The sequence below is a fragment of the Mercenaria mercenaria genome, chromosome 18 (assembly GCF_021730395.1).
Source record: "Mercenaria mercenaria strain notata chromosome 18, MADL_Memer_1, whole genome shotgun sequence".
Classification (NCBI taxonomy): Eukaryota; Metazoa; Mollusca; class Bivalvia; order Venerida; family Veneridae; genus Mercenaria; species Mercenaria mercenaria.
Genome location: NC_069378.1, coordinates 29,644,723 through 29,664,231, shown reverse-complemented (window position 1 = coordinate 29,664,231; position 19,509 = coordinate 29,644,723). Strand labels below are relative to the sequence as shown.

At 35.0% G+C, this 19,509-nt stretch overlaps 4 protein-coding genes across 4 annotated transcripts in view; all 4 read left to right on the top strand.

Annotated features, from left to right (window-relative positions):
- The window catches only part of LOC128550782 (uncharacterized), a 33,011-nt gene extending 27,295 nt beyond the window's left edge, over positions 1-5,716 (top strand). The window contains exon 2 of the mRNA XM_053530545.1: positions 4,768-5,716. Coding sequence (XP_053386520.1) covers positions 4,768-5,530 — 763 coding nt within the window. The 3' untranslated portion in view covers positions 5,531-5,716. The remainder of the gene's footprint in view (positions 1-4,767) is intronic.
- A 4,361-nt stretch (positions 5,717-10,077) lies between these two features.
- LOC123537751 (uncharacterized) lies at positions 10,078-12,130 on the top strand. Its single transcript, XM_053529760.1, has 2 exons — positions 10,078-10,418; positions 11,980-12,130. Exons 1-2 carry the CDS (start codon positions 10,078-10,080, stop codon positions 12,098-12,100), a joined length of 462 nt encoding a protein of 153 aa, XP_053385735.1. The 3' UTR covers positions 12,101-12,130.
- Positions 12,131-16,601: 4,471 nt separating this feature from the next.
- On the top strand, positions 16,602-18,912 carry LOC123537753 (uncharacterized). The gene is made up of 2 exons (XM_053529759.1): positions 16,602-16,926; positions 18,048-18,912. The coding sequence occupies exons 1-2, from the start codon at positions 16,844-16,846 to the stop codon at positions 18,910-18,912; spliced, it is 948 nt and encodes a 315-aa protein (XP_053385734.1). The 5' UTR covers positions 16,602-16,843.
- Positions 18,913-18,969: 57 nt separating this feature from the next.
- On the top strand, positions 18,970-19,374 carry LOC128550536 (uncharacterized). Its single transcript, XM_053529758.1, has one exon. The coding sequence runs from the start codon at positions 18,970-18,972 to the stop codon at positions 19,372-19,374; it is 405 nt and encodes a 134-aa protein (XP_053385733.1).
- The last annotated feature ends 135 nt before the right edge of the window (positions 19,375-19,509 follow it).

The window sequence follows — 19,509 nt, the reverse complement described above, 5'->3', positions numbered from 1 at the left end:
GATTTTCATCAAACTTGATCTGTAGCATCATCATTATATGGTCCTTGCCAATTTTTTTTCAAATGGGGGCATTTGGCCCCTTTTAGGGGCTGCGAGAGCTAAACATAGAAGTACCTTTAAACAACTTCTCATCAACTGTTCGATTGATTTTCATCAAACCTGATCTGTAGAATCACTATAAGGTCTTTCTCAAGTTTGTTCAAATGGGGGCACTTGGCCCCTTTTAGGGGCTGAAAATGGAAATACCTTGAAACGACTTTTCTCTTCAGATGGCTCGCTTTAAGGTCAAGGTCACACTTAGGGGTCAAAGGTCATATGACTTTGTTTCTTGTGTATATTGCCCAGCATTGCGGTGCTCTTGTTTATCTTTGGCAGATCCTTTTTTTAGCTCACCTGTCACATAGTGACAAGGTGAGCTTTGTGATCACCCTTCGTCCGTAGTCAGTCCGTGCGTGCATGCGTCTGTCCGTCAACAATTTCTTGTCTGCACGATAGTGGTTTCATTTATGATTTTATTTTAACCAAACTTGCACACAACTTGTATCACCATAAGATCTCGGTTCCTTTCTTGAACTGGCCAGATCCCGTTATGGGACTAATTAATTAATTAACTAAAGATGGGTTTTTACAGATTTTAAACAATTCTGTTTGTATGTAGTGGTTTCATGTAATTTTCTAACCTTTTACTTATTTCATGTGTAAATTTCATAATATTGTCACAACAAATATGTTCCCTATATATCAAGTATTTCTTAATATTTTTGAAAACAGTCTAAAGCTATTGTGCAATATCTTCCTCCACACTTGGAATCATTAAACAATCCAGTGACAGCTCCAGTTTCTCAGATGTGCCCGTTTCATTATCCCGCCCCCCACCCTCCCCCCAAATTCTTGGCAAAAATGTTCCTCATAATGAGACGATATGTCATGCGTAAGATCCAGACTCCTAGTTACAATTAGAGGTTAATGTTAACATGCTGTGTTTCTTATCTTGTCCATTACTCTGTCGTTGTTAAAGGTATTTTGAAAATTCTTGGCATCCCATAATGAAATGAGGTTTCATACACAAGACACATACCCCTAGCTACAAGTTCAAGATCACACTTAAAAGTCAAAGGTGTTGCTTGTCTGTCAGTTTTCAAGGGATTTGAAAATAATTTGACTCAAACCATACTTGGCCCCAAATGTTCACCACATCGAGACGACATGCAGAGCACATGTTTCAGATGGCTCCCTTCAAGGTCAAGGTCACACTTACGGGTCAGAGGTCATGTGACTTTGTTTCGTGTCCGCTCTGTAACTCCTGAACTGCTTGAAGGATTTTAAAGAAACTTGGCACAAATGTTCACCACATTGAGACGATGTTACAGAGCACATGTTTCGGATGGCTTTCTTTAAGGTCAAGGTCACACTTAGGGGTCAATGGTCATGTGACTTTGTTTTCTGTGTATATTGCCCTGCATTGTGGTGCTCTTGTTTTTCTTTGGCAAATCCTTTTTCTACGCCCGTTTGAAAAACAAGACGTATTATGGGAACGCCCCTGGTGGGCGGGCTGCGTCCACAGACTTTGTCCGGAGCATAGATCTTCTACATGCATGGAGGGATTTTGATGAAACTTGGCACAGTTGTTCACCATCATGAGACGGATTGTCATGCACAAGAACCAGGTCCCTAGGTCTAAGGTCAAGGTCACACTTAGAGGTCAAAGGTCAAATTCAAGAATGACTTTGTCCGGAGCATATCTTCTTCATTCATGGAGGGATTTTGGATGAAAGTTGGCACAATTGTTCATCATCATGAGACGGAGTGTCATGCGCAAGAACCAGGTCCCTGGGTCTAAGGTCAAGGTCACACTTAGAGGTCAAAGGATACAAGAATGAAAACTTTGTCCGGAGCATTTCTTCTTCATGCATAGAGGGATTTTGATATAACTTGTCACAAATGTTCACCACCATGAGGCGGAGTGTCATGCGCAAGAACCAGGTCCCTAGGTCTAAGGTCAAGGTCACACTTAGAGGTCAAAGGATACAAGAATGAAAACTTTGTCCGGAGCATTTCTTCTTCATGCATAGAGGGATTTTGATATAACTTGGCACAAATGTTCACCACCACGAGACGAAGTGTCATGCGCAAGAACCAGGTCCCTAGGTCTAAGGTCAAGGTCACACTTAGAGGCCAAAGGTCAGATACAAGAATGACTTTGTCCGAAGCATTTCTTCTTCATGCAAGGAGGGATTTTGATGTAACTTGGCACAATTATACACCATCATGAGAGGAAGTGTCATTTCGCGTTCCTTTCTTTAGAATTACTTCCTTTGTTGTTACTATAAATAGCTTATATTGTAACTTCTTCATTACTAGTCGTAGCGAAAAATCGAGACCACTTTTCTGTAGTACAACATGCATGCTACATCCAATTTTGAGGTGTATTTTGACCAATCTCTACCTGGTAAAAATTTTTGTGTGGACTTACAATTTTTTTTGGGATTTTTTTTTTTTTAAAGATTAACTTCCCTTAGTTGTTACTATAAATAACTTATATTGTAACTTTTTTATAATTGACCGTAGGGAAAAACCAAGACCACTTTTCTGTGGTACAACATAGATGCTACTTTCAAATTTTAGGTGTATTTTAAGGTATCTCTACCTGGTAAGGAGTTTTTATGTTGATTGAGAAAAACAAAAGAATTACAATAATCACTACCACAAAATTAAAATTCCATTTGAAAATACAGTTGCTAGTGTAAAGAAATTTGCTGTGACGGGCGTTTTATTGTGACATTCTGGCACTCTTGTTTATTTATGTTAGATTTTTGGTGTTATATTTATTATGTTCATAAGTATTTGTTTTGGTATTTTTTTTAAATAAATAGATTAAAATATGTGTTGAAATTTTCAGTGATATTTGTATTTTTTTGCAAAATGATATTAAGTGGCATTTGTCCATAAATACGAACAATATTCCAAATGTATACAGATTCTTATTCAGTTCTCACATTTGTTTATATTTGGATATTTTTCAAATGCGTACAAATAAATCCAGACAAACAGAAAATTCCAAATTGTATTTTTTTTTTAATTAAATTTCTTTTTCTTTCTCTCATTTGTTCGTACGTACGAACAAATGATTATGAGAAATGAAAAAGAATTTATTACAATTTGGAAATTTGTTTGTACGTATGAACAAAATTCCAAATTGATTTTTTTTTTAAAAGTTAAATTTTTTTTCAGTTCTCTCATTTGTTTTGTACGTACGAACAAATGCAGGCTGCTCATTACGAACAAACGATTGTGAATGAAAAAGAATTTTTAAAGCAGTTTCGAATTTTGTTCGTACGTACGAACAAATCTGGGCTGTTCGACCAGAATATCAGAATTGAAAAATAATATGGACAGGATTTGTTCGTACGTACGAACAAAATTCCAAATTGCATTTTTTAAAGAATAAATTCTTTTTCAGTTCTCTCATTTGTTCGTACGTATGAACAAATGATAGTGAGAAATGAAAAATAATTTTTAAAGCAGTTTGGAATATTGTTCGTACGTCCGAACAAATCTGGGCTGTTTGAACAGAATATCAGAATTGAAAAAAAATATGGACAGGATTTGTTCGTACGTACGAACAAATTCCAATTGCATTTTTTTAGGAATAAATTCTTTTTCTGTTCTCTCATTTGTTCGTACGTACGAACAAATCCAGACTGTTCGTACGTTTCGAACAAATGATAGTGAGAAATGAAAAAGAAATTTTTAAAGCAGTTTGGAATTTTGTTCGTACGTCCGAACAAATCTGGGCTGTTCGAACAGAATATCAGAATTGAAAAATAATATGGACAGGATTTGTTCGTACGTATGAACAAAATTCCAAATTGCATTTTTTTAAGAAAAAATTCTTGTCGAACAAAATATCAGAATTAAAAAATAATATGGACAGGATTTGTTCGTACGTACGAACAAAATTTCCCAAAATTTCATTTTTTAAGAATAAATTCTTTTTCGGTTCTCTCATTTTTTCGTACGTACGAACAAATCCAGGCTGTTCATACGTATGAACAAATGATAGTGAGAAATGAGTAAGAAATTTTAAAGCTATTTTGGAATTTTGTTCGGACGTCCGAACAAATCTGGGCTGTTTGAACAGAATATCAGAATTGAAAATAATATGGACAGGATTTGTTCGTACGTACGAACAAAATTCCAAATTGCATTTTTTTAAGAATAAATTCTTTTTTGGTTCTCTCATTTGTTCGTACGTACGAACAAATCCAGGCTGTTCATACGTATGAACAAATGATAGTGAGAAATGAAAAAGAAATTTTAAAGCTATTTTGGAATTTTGTTCGGACGTACGAACAAATCTGAGCTGTTTGAACAGCATGTCAGAACTGAAAAATAATACAGAATATGGATTATTGTTCGTACGTACGAACAGCCAGGATTGTTCGTACGTACGAACAAAATTCCAAATTGCATTTAAGAATGTGAGAAATGAACAAGAATTTGTAAATTTTATTTGGAATTTTGTTCGTACGTACGAACAAATTTTGATTTTCTGTTGCTGTGGTCTGCGCTTTCTTCAATTTTTGCTGTGATTTTCACCAGTAAAAACTCCGTATAGCGGCAAAAAAGAGGGACAGACCGGAAGATCCTCTTTTATTCCGGAAGCAGATATATACATTATACCAGTTCACTTATTTATTTTAGTTGTACATGTATTTGTAGGTTTTAGCCACATCTTTTGATTTACCACTGTTAATTACATTTTAGGGCATGTGTAAATGTGTACATTCTGCCCGACATTTCAAAGGGTATAAGAGACAGTACGGAGTACAAGGACACCAAACATTCACTTCAAACTATTCTATCCAAGATGAAAAAGGAAAGCGAAGCAGGAAAATGTAAACTGAATAATCTTGAAAAGAAAAAGGAAAAGTTATTGGAAGACGTAGACATCTTCAAAGAAGAACTGATAAAGAAGATAAAACAGCTTGCCGACACTTCAAAGAAGCAAATATGTTTGAAGTTTGAAGATTGTAAGAAAGTTATACAGTCAGATTTAAATACTCTAGACACTGTTATTTCAACAACGACAACCAGCGAGCAGAAATTATCCATTAAAAACGAAGCCCAATTGTTTGTAAATATTAAAACAAGCAAAGTTTCAATAAAGGACTGTGAAGCACTTTTGAGTGACATGTCAAAAGTTAGGACAAATGAAGAACTGGAATTTACGTTAAATCAAGGCCTGAAGAAAACTCTGGATTCGCTGGGATGTGTAGTTGCTGAAGAAGATATTAAAGCATACAGAGCAACATTGTATGGAAAATTCAAGATTGATCCGAAGTACTGTCAAATATGTGGTATATGTACCATGGATGACGGAACGTTCGTGATTGCCGACTATACACATTCAAAACTGAAGAGACTGAACGAAAGCTTCACGGTCGAAGATCATATTAAGGTTGGTGGAAATCCGTATTCGGTATGCAGTGTAGGACCAAAAGAAGTTGCTACATTTTTAGTGGTATAAATAAAATACAGTTTGTGTCTGTTGGACAACATATGGAACTGAAAGCAGCATTTAATGTCGGCAGTTCAGCAGTCGGAAGTTCCTATGATGCAACGCAAGATTCATTGTTTGTTTGTCACAGTAATCAAGTTTCTATTTACACAAATTCTGGAGTGCTGTTGAGAGCATACAAGAAGAACGAAAATAATGATGGAATATTTACATCGGCTAGACAAATAGCATTAAATGCATCCAATCATTTCATGTACGTCACGGATTATGATACTGGATTACTGCAGGCTGTTACCAAAGACGGTAAGACAATGTGGACATTCAGTGATTCAGAGTTAAAACGGCCTTGGGGAGTGTGTATCCTGCCGGGTGACATTATCTTGGTGAGTGGATGCGATTCCCACAATGTATTACAGATTGACAAAGATGGCAGGAAAATTGGAGAGCTGTTGGGAGCTTCAGAGAAATTTAAATATCCGTATGCTTTAGCTTTTGACAGACAAAGCTCCAGACTGATAATAGGGAGTAATAAAAATGAAATAGACGTGTACACGTTATCTAGAAAATAAGTACTTTAGTACTTACAGGAAATTACTGTAGTACTGTAGTATGTAGCATGCTTTTGTTGTACTGTAATTTTATGTATTTATTTGCACGTATATATAGGCAGTAAAATATGGTTAAATAAAACAAAACTGGTTTTAATGTTTGGCGAAGGTTCTCTATCCTGAATGTTATAAGCGGTTTTATGTGTAGATTTTAATTTATTTAAATTTATCAGCATCGTGTTATTGTTTAAATGATAATGAATTTTCGGTTACATGTATTTCACTTTTACGACTCTGCTTCCTTTCTAACGCTTTGACTGTGATTTGATGTTCATATATGAATTAATATTTAATATAAGATTAACTTAAAATATATAACTTCATTTTTTTATTTACTAATCACTTGAAGTTGTCTCCATCGTGATATTAATTACCCTCCTTTAAGAATTTCATAAACGTTTTTAAACAGGAGTTGTAAAGTATAATATGTTGCGACCTTGATCGTAATATCATTCTAGAATTTACAAACTAGCGAAAAGCGTTATGAGGGAAGAAAATGACAACACAAACAGAAAAATGGCGTTGTCATTTCCTATCGTAAACGAGCTTTTAATATGTGTGTGAAATTAAAAAAAAAATCCAAGGTAAAAAATAAAATCTACACTAGCTTATTTCTATAAATTGTATATATTCATATTCTAAAAACGCATCTTCCATGTGACTTTAGTAGTAAAAGAAATAAAATAAAAAATTTGCGAAATTTAATACAATTGATAGTTTGATATGTTAATATTGATAGACCGATCTAAATGCCCCTTTGATTTAAGAAATGTACTTAAATTTTTCAAAATAGCAAATGTCGGGTTATCTCTTTGGTTCAGCATACTTCTCAGTCATATAGGACAAGCGACTAAAGGAAGCTCATATTTCATATTTCTAAATGGTAATTACATAATTAAAACAAAATTTGAAAAATATGAAATGGAAAACAACACGCATCAAAACAACTAGAATTAATTGTCAGAGGCGAAAAATACCAATATCCAAGTGCTAATACCACCTGCAGGTATTTTTTTTTTACACCTACAAAACTATTCTTAATGCATAATTACAAAAAGAAAACAAAACAAACGTGACCTTCTCAACGAAACGATTGACTTGCAATTAAGAAATACATTTTGATCATTTGCTAATTACCGTAATTAAGGTTTGCCGTACATGTGTGAATTTATGAATCAAGCTGAATTTAAGCCCGAGCAATTATCTCGAGTTTCTTAAGGTTGGCAGTCGAGCTCAAAAATGCTTACAACGCGAATATGCCAGTTTCTATAAATATCTAGGTTTCGTATTAACTGAAATTTTAGATTTTAATGTAACTGCAAAGATGGTGAGTCAGAGTTTAAGCCGGGCATTAGGTTTGCTTATCGCCGTAGTGGAAGTGGTTGGTGAGTTCCATACAAGTTTTTACTAAACTATAAATCGGTGGTTTGGCCGGTAATAGCTTATGGGGCAGACATTTGGTGACAAAAATACTTCTCCTATGGCCAATATACTCATAATTCGGGTGTTTCAGGAGAAATGGTTTGGACTCTAGTTTTTATTCGCCAATGGGAAGTTGTGGCTAATTACTGGGCCCGCTCCGCTTACTACACCAGTTCTTCAAGAGTAAACAAACGGATAGTAATGTTGGCCAACACCAGGCCTGAAAACTGTAAAAATCGGTTTTTCTTTGTACGTAAGCATTTATTTCATTGTGATCTTGCACATTATTCTGAGTTAACAAGACTGATCTCTAATTATAATATCGTAATTGTTCGATGAGTACAAAGTTTATTAGCTCAATAGAATAAACTCTAATAATGGTACCTCTCGTAGAGGCGGAAATAAACTTAGAAAGAAAAGATTGTAGTGTAGAGAAATACTTCGAATGTCTTATGCCAAAGAGTCATAGAGATTAGCACTGTGTAAATGTAGGTGTGGAGTTGCCCCACTACGCACTGAAACAGGAAGAAATGGAAGGTATGTCTGTTTACTGACGCTTTTAGTCCATGTTGTAGGGTCAATACAATTGAAAATGAAAGTCATGCATTACTAGAATGTAGCATGTATAATGCATTGAGAAGTGTCTTTTTTGAATAAGCTGTAGTTTCTGCTCCAAATGTTTTGTCTAGTGGAGACAAACTTAAACTATTATTTCATTTATTTACAAACTATCAAGTATTTAGCCAAAACCTGTTGTTGTTTTTTTAATTCTAAGGAGACAATTATGTAAATAATCATTCTGCTTTGATGCAATACCATGCAAAGTACTTTTTATTATACATGAGAAGTAACTGCTAATAAAGTCATCCTCGATCTAGCTTGTGGTTGATCAGTGACTTAAGAACATGTTTCGGAACACGATTTCAAGGGACATTGTCTTTTCACTGTTGTTTTTTTTTTTTTCTGAGTTAGTATTTTCCTTTTAGTTTTATCTGTAAGTTTATTTATGGCACGCCAATTGTCGACTAATTACGTGAACCCAGGTTCACGGTCGAAAAACTAGGATTAACGATCGATAAACCAGGTTTTTCGAAAACTAACCTATATTTTCTAGCGATAACATAGGATAACGCCATAAACCATAGTTCACGCTCGTAAACATAGGTTCACGCTTGTAAACCCAAGTTCATGGTCGTAAACATAGGTTCACGTTCGTTAAATAGGGTTCACGAGCGTAAACATAGGATAACGACCGGAAACATAGGATAACGACCGAAATTTGTTGTTCAATTGAGAAACCTAGATTATCAAACGTAAACCATGGTTTACGGTCAATACATCAGGATAATAAAATCAACTATGAATTTCGGGCGTGAAAATGGGTTTATGGCCGTGAACCTATGATTACGGACGTGAACCTATGTTTACGGACGTGAACCATAATTTACGGACGTGAACCTATGTTTACGAACGTGAACCTATGTTTGCGACCGTGAACTTGGGTATACAAGTGTGAACCTAGGTTTACGTATGATAAACTAGATTTCTCGAAAGAAACTATGATTTTCGGTCGTAAACATAGGTTCACGTTCGTAAACTATGGTTCAAGCTCGTAAACCCAGGTACACTCCCGAAACCATAGGTTCTTGCTCAATCGAAAAACATAGTTTATCGAAAGTAAACATGGGTTCAAGGGCGTAGACTAATGTTTACGACCGTGAACTTGGGTTTTCGGTCGCTATCCTATGTTCACGAGCAAGAACCTATGTTTACGGTCGTAAACCCATGTTCATGGTCGTCAACCCAAGTTCACGGTTGTTAACATAAGTTTATGTTCGTAAACTATGGTTTACACTCATGAACCCAGCTTTGCACCCGTAGATATAGGTTCACGCTCGTGAACTTAGGATAACGACCGAAATTCATAGTACAATCGACAAACCTAGTTTATCGAACGTAAACCTGGCCCTTATCTTTTGTTTTCGCTCGGAAATATAGGTTAGCATTCAAAAAACGTGATTTTACGTTCGAAAAACTTAGTATATCGATCGTCAATCCTTGTATTTCGAACGTGATTCTGGGTCCACGTAATTATTTGACAATTGCCGTGCCATATGTATGCATATCTACATCATGTTTACTGTGTAAAATATGAGAGCTCATGTGATTATTTCATATATGTATATAATAGTCTCTTGTAATACCTATTGGAATGGTCATATACATTGTTTTAACTTGAGTGTATATGGATGAGACTTTAATAATAAACAACAAAGAAAATTGCATACTTTGTATCAAATCAGTTTGTTTTCTTACTTATCAACTTAATTAAAGGTCTAAAGACTGTATTTATCGGGCATTTTAACACATATGATTAGTACAAATTTGCGAATATTGTTTATTTTACGAAACAAGGCAAGGTAATTCAGATATAGTGCCTCTTAATAATCAAAAAGGAAGTTATATTAATATCAGGTCATATTTCAAGCAGATAACTTGTAGATAACAAATCAAGACACCCACAAAATGGCGACCGGTGACGATTTCACAAAATCTATCGCTGAAGGACCGGAGCAGATTTTCGATACATGTTCTCCGTGTTCAGAATCCGGAAGTTCAAAAGAAGCGGATAAGTTCTGTGTTGATTGTGGATCATATTTTTGTGCTAAATGTCTGCTGGATCATAACAAATTTCCGGCGTTAAGATCACACCACATTTCAGACAAGCCCGAACAAAACAAACGAAATGAAACTCAAACGAGCCTGCCGACAGAGCGATGTTCAATCCACCATGGAAAGTTGGTTGACATGTTCTGTAAAGATCATGACGAAGTGTGTTGTGCAGCTTGTATTGCTATGAAACACAGGTAAACGGCTTAGAAAATACATAAACTGATAAAGGTCACATTTTTTGTTTAATAAAAACTTTTAAAAGATTCTGTGAAAACATAGAATGCAACCCGAGACTAGGTGTTGCTGTGTCTGTTCATGTCCGTTCATGAGAGGTAATGAAAAGTGCAAGATCCCTCAGCACCGGCTTAAGAGGAATTCTGTACAGGTATTGAATGGACTCCATGGTCCCGAATGACCAGAAAATATCACAACACGTTCGCTATGGTTTTGTCGAGTAACATTATCTTTTACATTTTAGTAAAGCAAAATGTATTTGAATGCATTAGAAGGGTTATGTTTTGCAAAACTGATCATGAATGATATATCAGTTAGGTCATACAAGGTTCTGTAATGCAGTGAGTTCGATCGGTTACCCGACCGTCAGGCGAATTTTTATTTCAAACTAACATACTTTATGAACAACTGCTCTTCATATTAGTTCCATGTTATATACATGTTCAAAAGAAATAGAGGACACTTTTTGTGCAGATGTTATATACAGATGTTTATTTGAGAAGCGTAAGATATATAGCTACTTCTATCGTTCATGGCTTATTTCGTAGAGGAAGCATCAAACTTCTTTTTCAAATATATTTACTATTTCTCTTCACGTGAAGCTTACATGATCTCCCAGAAGTTACAGTGTGAAATATTTAACAAAACATACAAATCAAATTATTGCTAAATTTTGTAATATTAATAAAAATTCTACATTACAAAATGCGACTATATCTCAAATAAAGAACAAATACACCATTTTCTATTCCTCGCACTGCCTAACCGGAATATTTTAGACAAACAATTATAACAATCAAAGTATATAGACAGAAAACACTGAGCTTAATATACATGGAACCGCTATGATGGAAACTTTTAGACATTTAAACTTCGTGAAAAAATATTTTTGGAAAACATAAGTTGCCTAACTATGACAGAAATAAAATATAATATGGAAGCACAAGTATGGGAAGACGTTTTACGGACGTCACACAACATTTACAAACTGCAGTTGCATGGTTGATAAAATCTATGGATGATTATATGAAATAAAATCTGGAAAGTAGATCCCTCGGAAGCACCGAGAACAAGGCAAACAGTGAAAATTGCAGACTCGGTTTGATTGAGTCTGTTCATGAGCAGTAATGGAAAATGCTACACTGCCCACTCCCCCTAGCACCGGCTTAAGCAGAATCCAGTCTTCAAATCTAAAGTTGAAATCAATGATCCCGAAGGACCAGAGAATATATTTCAACACAGAGATGAAGTCGGGGCGACATTTTACGGCCGCCACACTGCACTTAACACCCGCTGTTGTGAAGTAAATAAAATCTGGAAAGTAGATCCCTCGGAAGCACCGAGAACAAGGCCTTGTTCTAAAAACCTTTTTTCTTTAAAACACAGAAAACAAAATATTTATAACAAGTGTGTTTCCCTTTGGAGATATAATTTTTCTCTAATTAAGACATATACAGCCTTGTCCGCAAAGCCGAAATGTAACAGAAAATTTGAAAGTTGTTGTTCTTATTTCATTTTCAGGGCATGTGTAAATGTGGACTATATTCCCAGCATTTCAAACGGTATACGAGACAGTACTGAGTACAAGGACACCAAACATTCACTTCAAGATGAAACAAAAAAGAGAAGCAAGAAACAATAAACTGAATGATCTTGAGAAGCAAAAGAATAAGTTGTTAGAAGACGTAGACAGCTTCAAAGAAGAACTGATCAGGAGGATAATAGAGCTTGTCGACAGTTCAAAGGAGCAAGTATTTTCAAAGTATAAAGTTCTTTTGAGTGACATGTCAAAAGTTAGAACAAATGAAGAACTGAAGTTTACGTTAAATGAAGGTCTGAAGAAAACTCTGGATTCGCTGGGATGTTTAGTTGATGCTGAAGAAGAAATTAAAGAATACAGAGCAAAATAATATGGAAATTTTAAGGTTGATCCACGGCACTGTCAAATAAGTGGTATATGTACTATGGATGACGGGACATATGTGATTGCCGATTATACACATTCAAAACTAAAGAGACTGAACGGAAGCTTCAAGGTTGAAGATCATATTAAGGTTGGTGGAAATCCCTGTTCAATATGCAGAACAGGGCCAAACGAAATTGCTGCATTTCTTCATGGTATAAATACGATACAGTTTGTGTCTGTTGGACAAAGAATGGAACTGAAAACAGCATTTAATGTCGACAGATCAGCAGTCGGAGTTTCCTATGATATTTTACAAAGTTCCTTGTTGGTGTGCGGCGGAAATCAAGTTTCTGTTTATACAAAAGCAGGAGTCTTGTTGAAAACATACGAAAAGAAAGAAACTGGTGAGCAACTGTTTAAGTTTGCTATACAATTGGCGTTTAATACACAAAATCAGTTAATATTCGTCACTGATGAAAGTGATGGAAAAATTAAGGCTTTGGTCAAGGACGGTAAGACAATTTGGACATTCTGTGATCCCAAGTTAACAAGGCCCTGGGGAGTGTGTGTCTTGCCGGGTGATATTATCTTGGCGGGTGGGCTAGCTTCCACCAATGTATAACAGATTGACAAAAATGGCAGAAAGATTGGAGAGTTGCTAGGAGCTTCCGAGAAATTAAACCACCATTCTCTTTAACTTTTGACAGGAAACACTCTAGACTGCTAATAGGAAACAATTCAAATGAAATACACGTGTACACATTATCTAAAAAATAAGTTTTGTAGTACCTATGCCGCGTGTACACAATCAAAACTGGTAAATTATTGACATTATGCTAATTAACAGTGACTGCTTTTGATGGTAAACCATTTTTCTGCAAAACATTATAGGCAGTTTTGCGTTCGTCAAAATGAAGTTATTTAAACATAGGAGTATATAGATCTAAGCAGGTTTAGCCAATTCGTCATGTAACAATTTTGGTTTACATCCACTTAGTATTGTTCACATTCTTGACAGCTTTTTGCAATTTAATACGTTTTAATCTAAAGATTACTTAAACTAACTGAATAGTACATCTTGTATTTTAGCTTTTGTTCAGTGCTGCTTTCTAACAGTGAATATCAGAATAATTCACTGAGTACCGAGTCCAATGGTCAGTCAAGGTTTTTTTGAACTGTTGTACAGTTCCGACTTTAATATCAGAGGACAGAAATACTCCAAACAAATGACTCTTTGACTTTGGAATTCTCTGTTGGATATTTATCATTGCTTAATCTATTCACTAGTAAAAACATTTTAAAAATTCTCTTCTATTTACATTTATAAGCATAAAGCATTTTAGTAAATTCTGTTAAAACTGTAGGACCAAGTTAGTACTTCCTACATACGCATTTACACATTTATAATTAATCAATGATATAAAAGATTTCTCCTTCTACTTGAAATACTGAAACAGGTTTCGGCACATAATAAAAAGTAATTTCTGGATTTGTCAGCAAAAATGCTACTTTTTCAGTATCATTTATGATTTAAAGCTGTGAAATTTATATTGATTCTACAAGCTTCTAACAGTAATTTTGTACGAATAGCATTGTGATATGAACAATGTAATAAAACACGAAGTTCATCCTCAACTGTAGTGGAACAATTCAAACAAACTTTGTCAGTAATAGCAAGACCATTAACCTACCATTTCCAGTTTCTATATGTATTGGAGATACACCTCTCCTAAACTTAGCAAGTGCACCTTGATATGATTTTTTTAAAACAATCTCACAATACTGTTCTACTTCAGAATTCTGTTTAAATGTATAATACAGTTTAAGCTTATTTCCACCTACACCGCTACTATCAGTATTACGATTTACATCACAGTGCAATTGTTCTACAAATTCATTTAAACTAGTAGGTAAGATTACATCGAAAATATCACTTTTATTAGCAAATATCACAAAACCCTGTCATAATTATATTCTTCAATCTTTGACACACAAGGAAATTCCAGTTTTTACATTTATTGCTCATTTTATTATTTGCCTATCTAACAGCTTTTCTATTTAACCTTATCCCATCCATATTTATTTTACAACAATATAATATCATTGATTGGAAAATGGCCTTCATATGAACACAAGACCCCCAATATAGTACCTCCTCTGTAAAGGGTAAAAAGGACCACATTTTTATAACAATCACCAGGAGTCATGAGTTTGAGCCCCGCTCTTACAACTAAAATTGCTTAAATTGGCATAAGTCGCCTGTATGAATGCTTTACACCTGGCACGCTACTGAACCAGGGAAGATTTTGGAATTGAGGCACACTTACGGAATGGATTAAGGCATATCACAATCCATGTGGACATCTGAAAAAAAAGTGTTACACAGTCTTAGTAATTTAAGGCAGCCTTAACAACTCAAAAAATAAACTTCTCAGTCATTTTATGAACAATATGAAAAGCTTAGCAATGTTCTGCTCTTTTTGCACTGTCCTCGAACTGAAAAAAATACTAACAGACTTCTGAAGTAGTCGCCTACGTTGGTGGCGGCTATAAATAAACTTAAACACAAACAAAATACTTAGCAGTTACATTGTTTTGCAAAATGTACCAGTATTGACTATTGAACTATGCATTTGGCTTTGAAATTAACATTATCCGCAACAAAACGTTCATTGTTGAATATCTTAATATAATAGAATAGAATGCCGTGCGGTGCGGTGCGGTGCGGTGCGGTGCGGTGATGTGCGGTAAGGTACAGTATAGTACAGTACTGTATAGTAGAGTGCATGTAATTTAACATTATCAGTACTGACATTTTCGTCAGTAATTTAAGACAGACAACTGGTCTTTTGTCAACACCGGTTTTATACGGGATAAAAAAATGAGATCAAAAAATAAGTTTAATGACACCATTAATTTATAATATTTAATATAGTATTTCAAAAGGCTACATACCTTAAGATTTAGGATGAAATATTACTACTTATGTAAACGTACTTTATATTAAACTATTGATAAAAATGTCGTATAAGTACAGAATATATTCCAGTTTTAAATTCTCCATCAAAATAACTTTTGAACATTCCATTACTTAACGATCAAACCGAGTATGCTATTATTATGATTAGTAATTGTTTCCAGAGACTTTTTCATTTTACCGTTGTTTTCGCATTGAATGAAATACATTTTTATTATCCGCTAATTCCCGTAATTTGAGTTTGCCAGGCAAGCCCAGCTGTGGCGGGTGCAAATTTAAGGCCGAGCAAATATCTCGAGTTTCTTAAGGTTGACGATAGAGCGTAAAATACATGCAATGTGAATGTAGGTACACTACGGTGTTAAGTTTTGATCATTTATATGCTTATTTCTGAACCTCATATCTCGAAACTACGATGACAGAAGTCGAAAGCACGATGGTGAATGTCGAAAACACGATGGGTGAAAACTCGAAAGTACGATGGTGAAATTCCAAATCACGAAACCAAGATGATAAAGACGCGATGTCATATCGCGCTTTCACCATCTTGGTTTTGTGTTTTCAGCACCGTGATTTCGACTTTCACCATCGTAGTTTCGACTTTCATCATCGTGATTTCGACTTTCAGCATCGTGGTTTCGACTATTATCATCATGGTTTCGACTTTCGAGGTATCGGGTTCAGAAATAAAAATCTCAATGGTCCAAACGGAACACCGTAGTACACGTACAACATTACCACAATTTAATTTCGGTATTAGTGATGTCATTAACCGAAATTATACATAAATCTGGCCATTTATGGCAATTATATTACTAGTTACTGCATTTACAGGCAACCTCTATAGAACGAACACCTTTGGGAAACTAAATTGTGTGTATTGATAGATGTTGCCACTATGAATAGGTTAATTTTCTAAGAAATTTATGTGATGGGAAAGAAATTGTATGTCTTTATAGAGGTGTTTTTTCCTTCGATGTGCCGCTAAGAGAGGTTATACTGTATACTTCTTCATCTAATCTGTATGTTGTCTTATTTTTCAATTTAATCTAAAGTCTTAATAATGTACTCATTAAGCTTTAGAAGGAATGTGATTAGTGCAAATATGTGAATATTTCCTACTAAATATTATATCAAACGATGCATAGCGCCTTGTAATAATCAAAAATGAAGTTAAATTCAGGTCATGTTTCAAGTACGTTGTTGTAGATAACGAATCAATACACCCACAAAATGGCGACAGGCGACGATTTCATTAAAACTATCGCTGAGGGATCAGAGGAGATTTTCGACACGTGTTGCTCTCCATGTTTGGAATCTGGAAGGACAAAAGAAGCGGATAAATTCTGTATTGAGTGTGGATCATATTTCTGTGCTAAATGTTTGCTATATCATAACAAATTCCCGGCGTTAAGATCACACCAGATTTTAGACAAGTCGGACAAAACAAACGAAATGAAAACTACGAAACTGAGACGAGCCTGCCGACAGAGCGATGTTCAATGCACCATGGGAAGTTGGTTGACATGTTCTGTAAAGAACATGACGAAGTCTGCTGTGCAGTTTGCATTGCCATAAAACACAGGTAAACAGCTGGGGGAAAGATATACAACCCGTTTCAACGGTCATTTTTGTTTTTGTTTTATAAAATGTCTAACAGGATGCTTCGAAAGCATAGATTAAGACTGGGTTTTCTGTTTATGAAAGGTAATGAAAAGATAACATTAGTTTACATTTCTTAATTATCAAAATTCATTCAAGATATCGCTGAATCCATCAGAGTGCGTATGTTTTGAAAACTTGCATTAACCTAACAGTTGGGTAAATTAAGGTTCTGTAGTGTAGTTAAGTTGAGTAACTTACACTCCAGAAGATGTTATTTTGGAATTTGGTACTTAATACACAATTGCTCTTAATATTTGTATATCATATACTACTAAATTTTAAAGAAGAGACCATTTGTAATAATGTTATAAAGAAATATACTTTTAACGATGAAACAAATATCTACTGCCATTGTTTATTTCATAGAGAGAACATCACAGTTCCATTTCGAAAAATATTTCTTCTTTTTTCAGCATGTTTATAATTATTGTGTAGTAGCTTATGTGTATGTTCCTATTTCCTGCTTACGTGTTTTTGTTATTGCATTATTATCATTCGTATCTGTTAATATGTAATGTGCTCAGCCGCAGTGTACGTGCGTATTTACACATACACCTACTTCCATGTGGAGGGATGTATTGGCGACTGCATATTTGAATGTGACATTTTTACCGTCTTGTTTGCAAGCTCGGGGTAGATACTGTGATAATGTGTGACAATCATGTACATCTCAAATAATTGCTAAACTGTCAATATGACAAGAAATGTCTAAATTACAAAATGCTACTATTTCATTTTTGTTACCCGCTCTACCCGGTCGGTCTATTTTGGACTTTCAAATTCTTGTAGAGATCATGTCAAATCAGAAAGCAACTGACAAAAATAATACAAGAATCTCTTTGATGCATTTAAACATTTTCTCCATAATGAAATACAATTCTTCTTCTTGAATGCAGAAATATAACTTAATACACATAAACTTTGAAGGTTGTTATACGTTTGTTTATGTGTTACACCAGTTTACTTATCTATTTTAGTTGTACATTTATTTGTAGGTTTTAGCCACAGCTTAGGATTTACCACTGTTAATTACATTTTCAGGGCATGTGTAAATGTGAACTATCTGTCCAACATTTCAAAGGGTATACGAGACAGTACGGAGTACAAGGACATCAAAAATTCACTTCAAAATATTCTAACCAAACTGAAACAGCAAAGAGAAGCAAGAAAATGTAAACTGAATGATCTTGAGAAGCAAAAGGAAAAGTTATTAGAAGACGTAGACAGCTTCAAAGAAGAACTTGACAAGAGGATAAAAGAGCTTGCCGACACATCAAAGAAGCAAATATTTTTGAAGTATGAAGATTGTAAGAAAGTCGTGCAGTCAGATTTAGATAATCTAGATACTGTTATTTCGACAATGACAACGAGTGAACTGAAATTGTCCATTAAAAATGAAGCCCAGTTGTTTGTAGATATTAAAACATGCAACGTTTCAATAAAGGATTGTGAAGCACTTTTGAGTGACATGTCAAGAGTTAGGACAAATGAAGAACTGATGTTTACGTTGAATAAATGCCTGAAGGAAAATCTTGATTCGCTAGGAAGCGTAGTTGATCCTGAGGAAGCCGAAACATACGACAAAGCTACGTTGTATGGAAAATTCAAGATTGATCCACAGCACTGTCAAATAACAGGTATATGTACCATGGATGATGGGACGATCGTGATTGCCGATTGGACACATTCAAAGCTGAAGAGGCTGAACGGAAGCTTCACGGTCGAAGATCACATTAATGTTGAATCGTATCCGTATTCAGTATGCAGAACAGGTACAGACGAAGTTGCAACATTTCTAAATGGTAGGACAAAAATACAATTTGTGTCTTTGGGACAAAGAATGGAACTGAAAACAGCATTTAATATCGACAGTTCTGCAGTCGGGGTTTCCTATGATGTTTCATAAGACTCCTTGTTGGTTTGTAAGGGAAATCAAGTATCTGTTTATACAAAATCCGGACAGATGTTAAAACAATACGGAAAAAAAGAATCTGGTGACAACTTGTTCAAGTCAGCAACACAATTAGCATTGAGTATATCTAACCAGTTCATGTTCGTCACCGATTATGATGCTGGAAATTTGCAGGCTCTGACCAAAGACGGTAATATCATTTGGAAATTTAGTGATCTAGAGTTAAAACAGCCTTGGGGAGTTTGCGTGTTGTCGGGTCAATATATTTTGGTTTGTGGACGAGGTTCCAACAATGTGTTACAGGTTGATAAGAAAGGCAAAAGGATTCGAGAGTTGCTTGGACCTTCCGAGAAATTAAACGATCCGTTGGCTTTGGCCTTTGACAGAGAAACCTCCAGGCTGCTAATAGGAAACAGTTCAAATGAAATACACGTGTATACATTATCTAAAATGTAAGTGGTGTAGTACTTTGTCATGTGTACACAATCAAAACTAGTAAATTATTGGCATTATGCTAATGAACTTTGACTGCTTAGGACGACAAATCATTTTTCTACAAAATATTATAGACAGTTTTGTGTTCGACAAAAT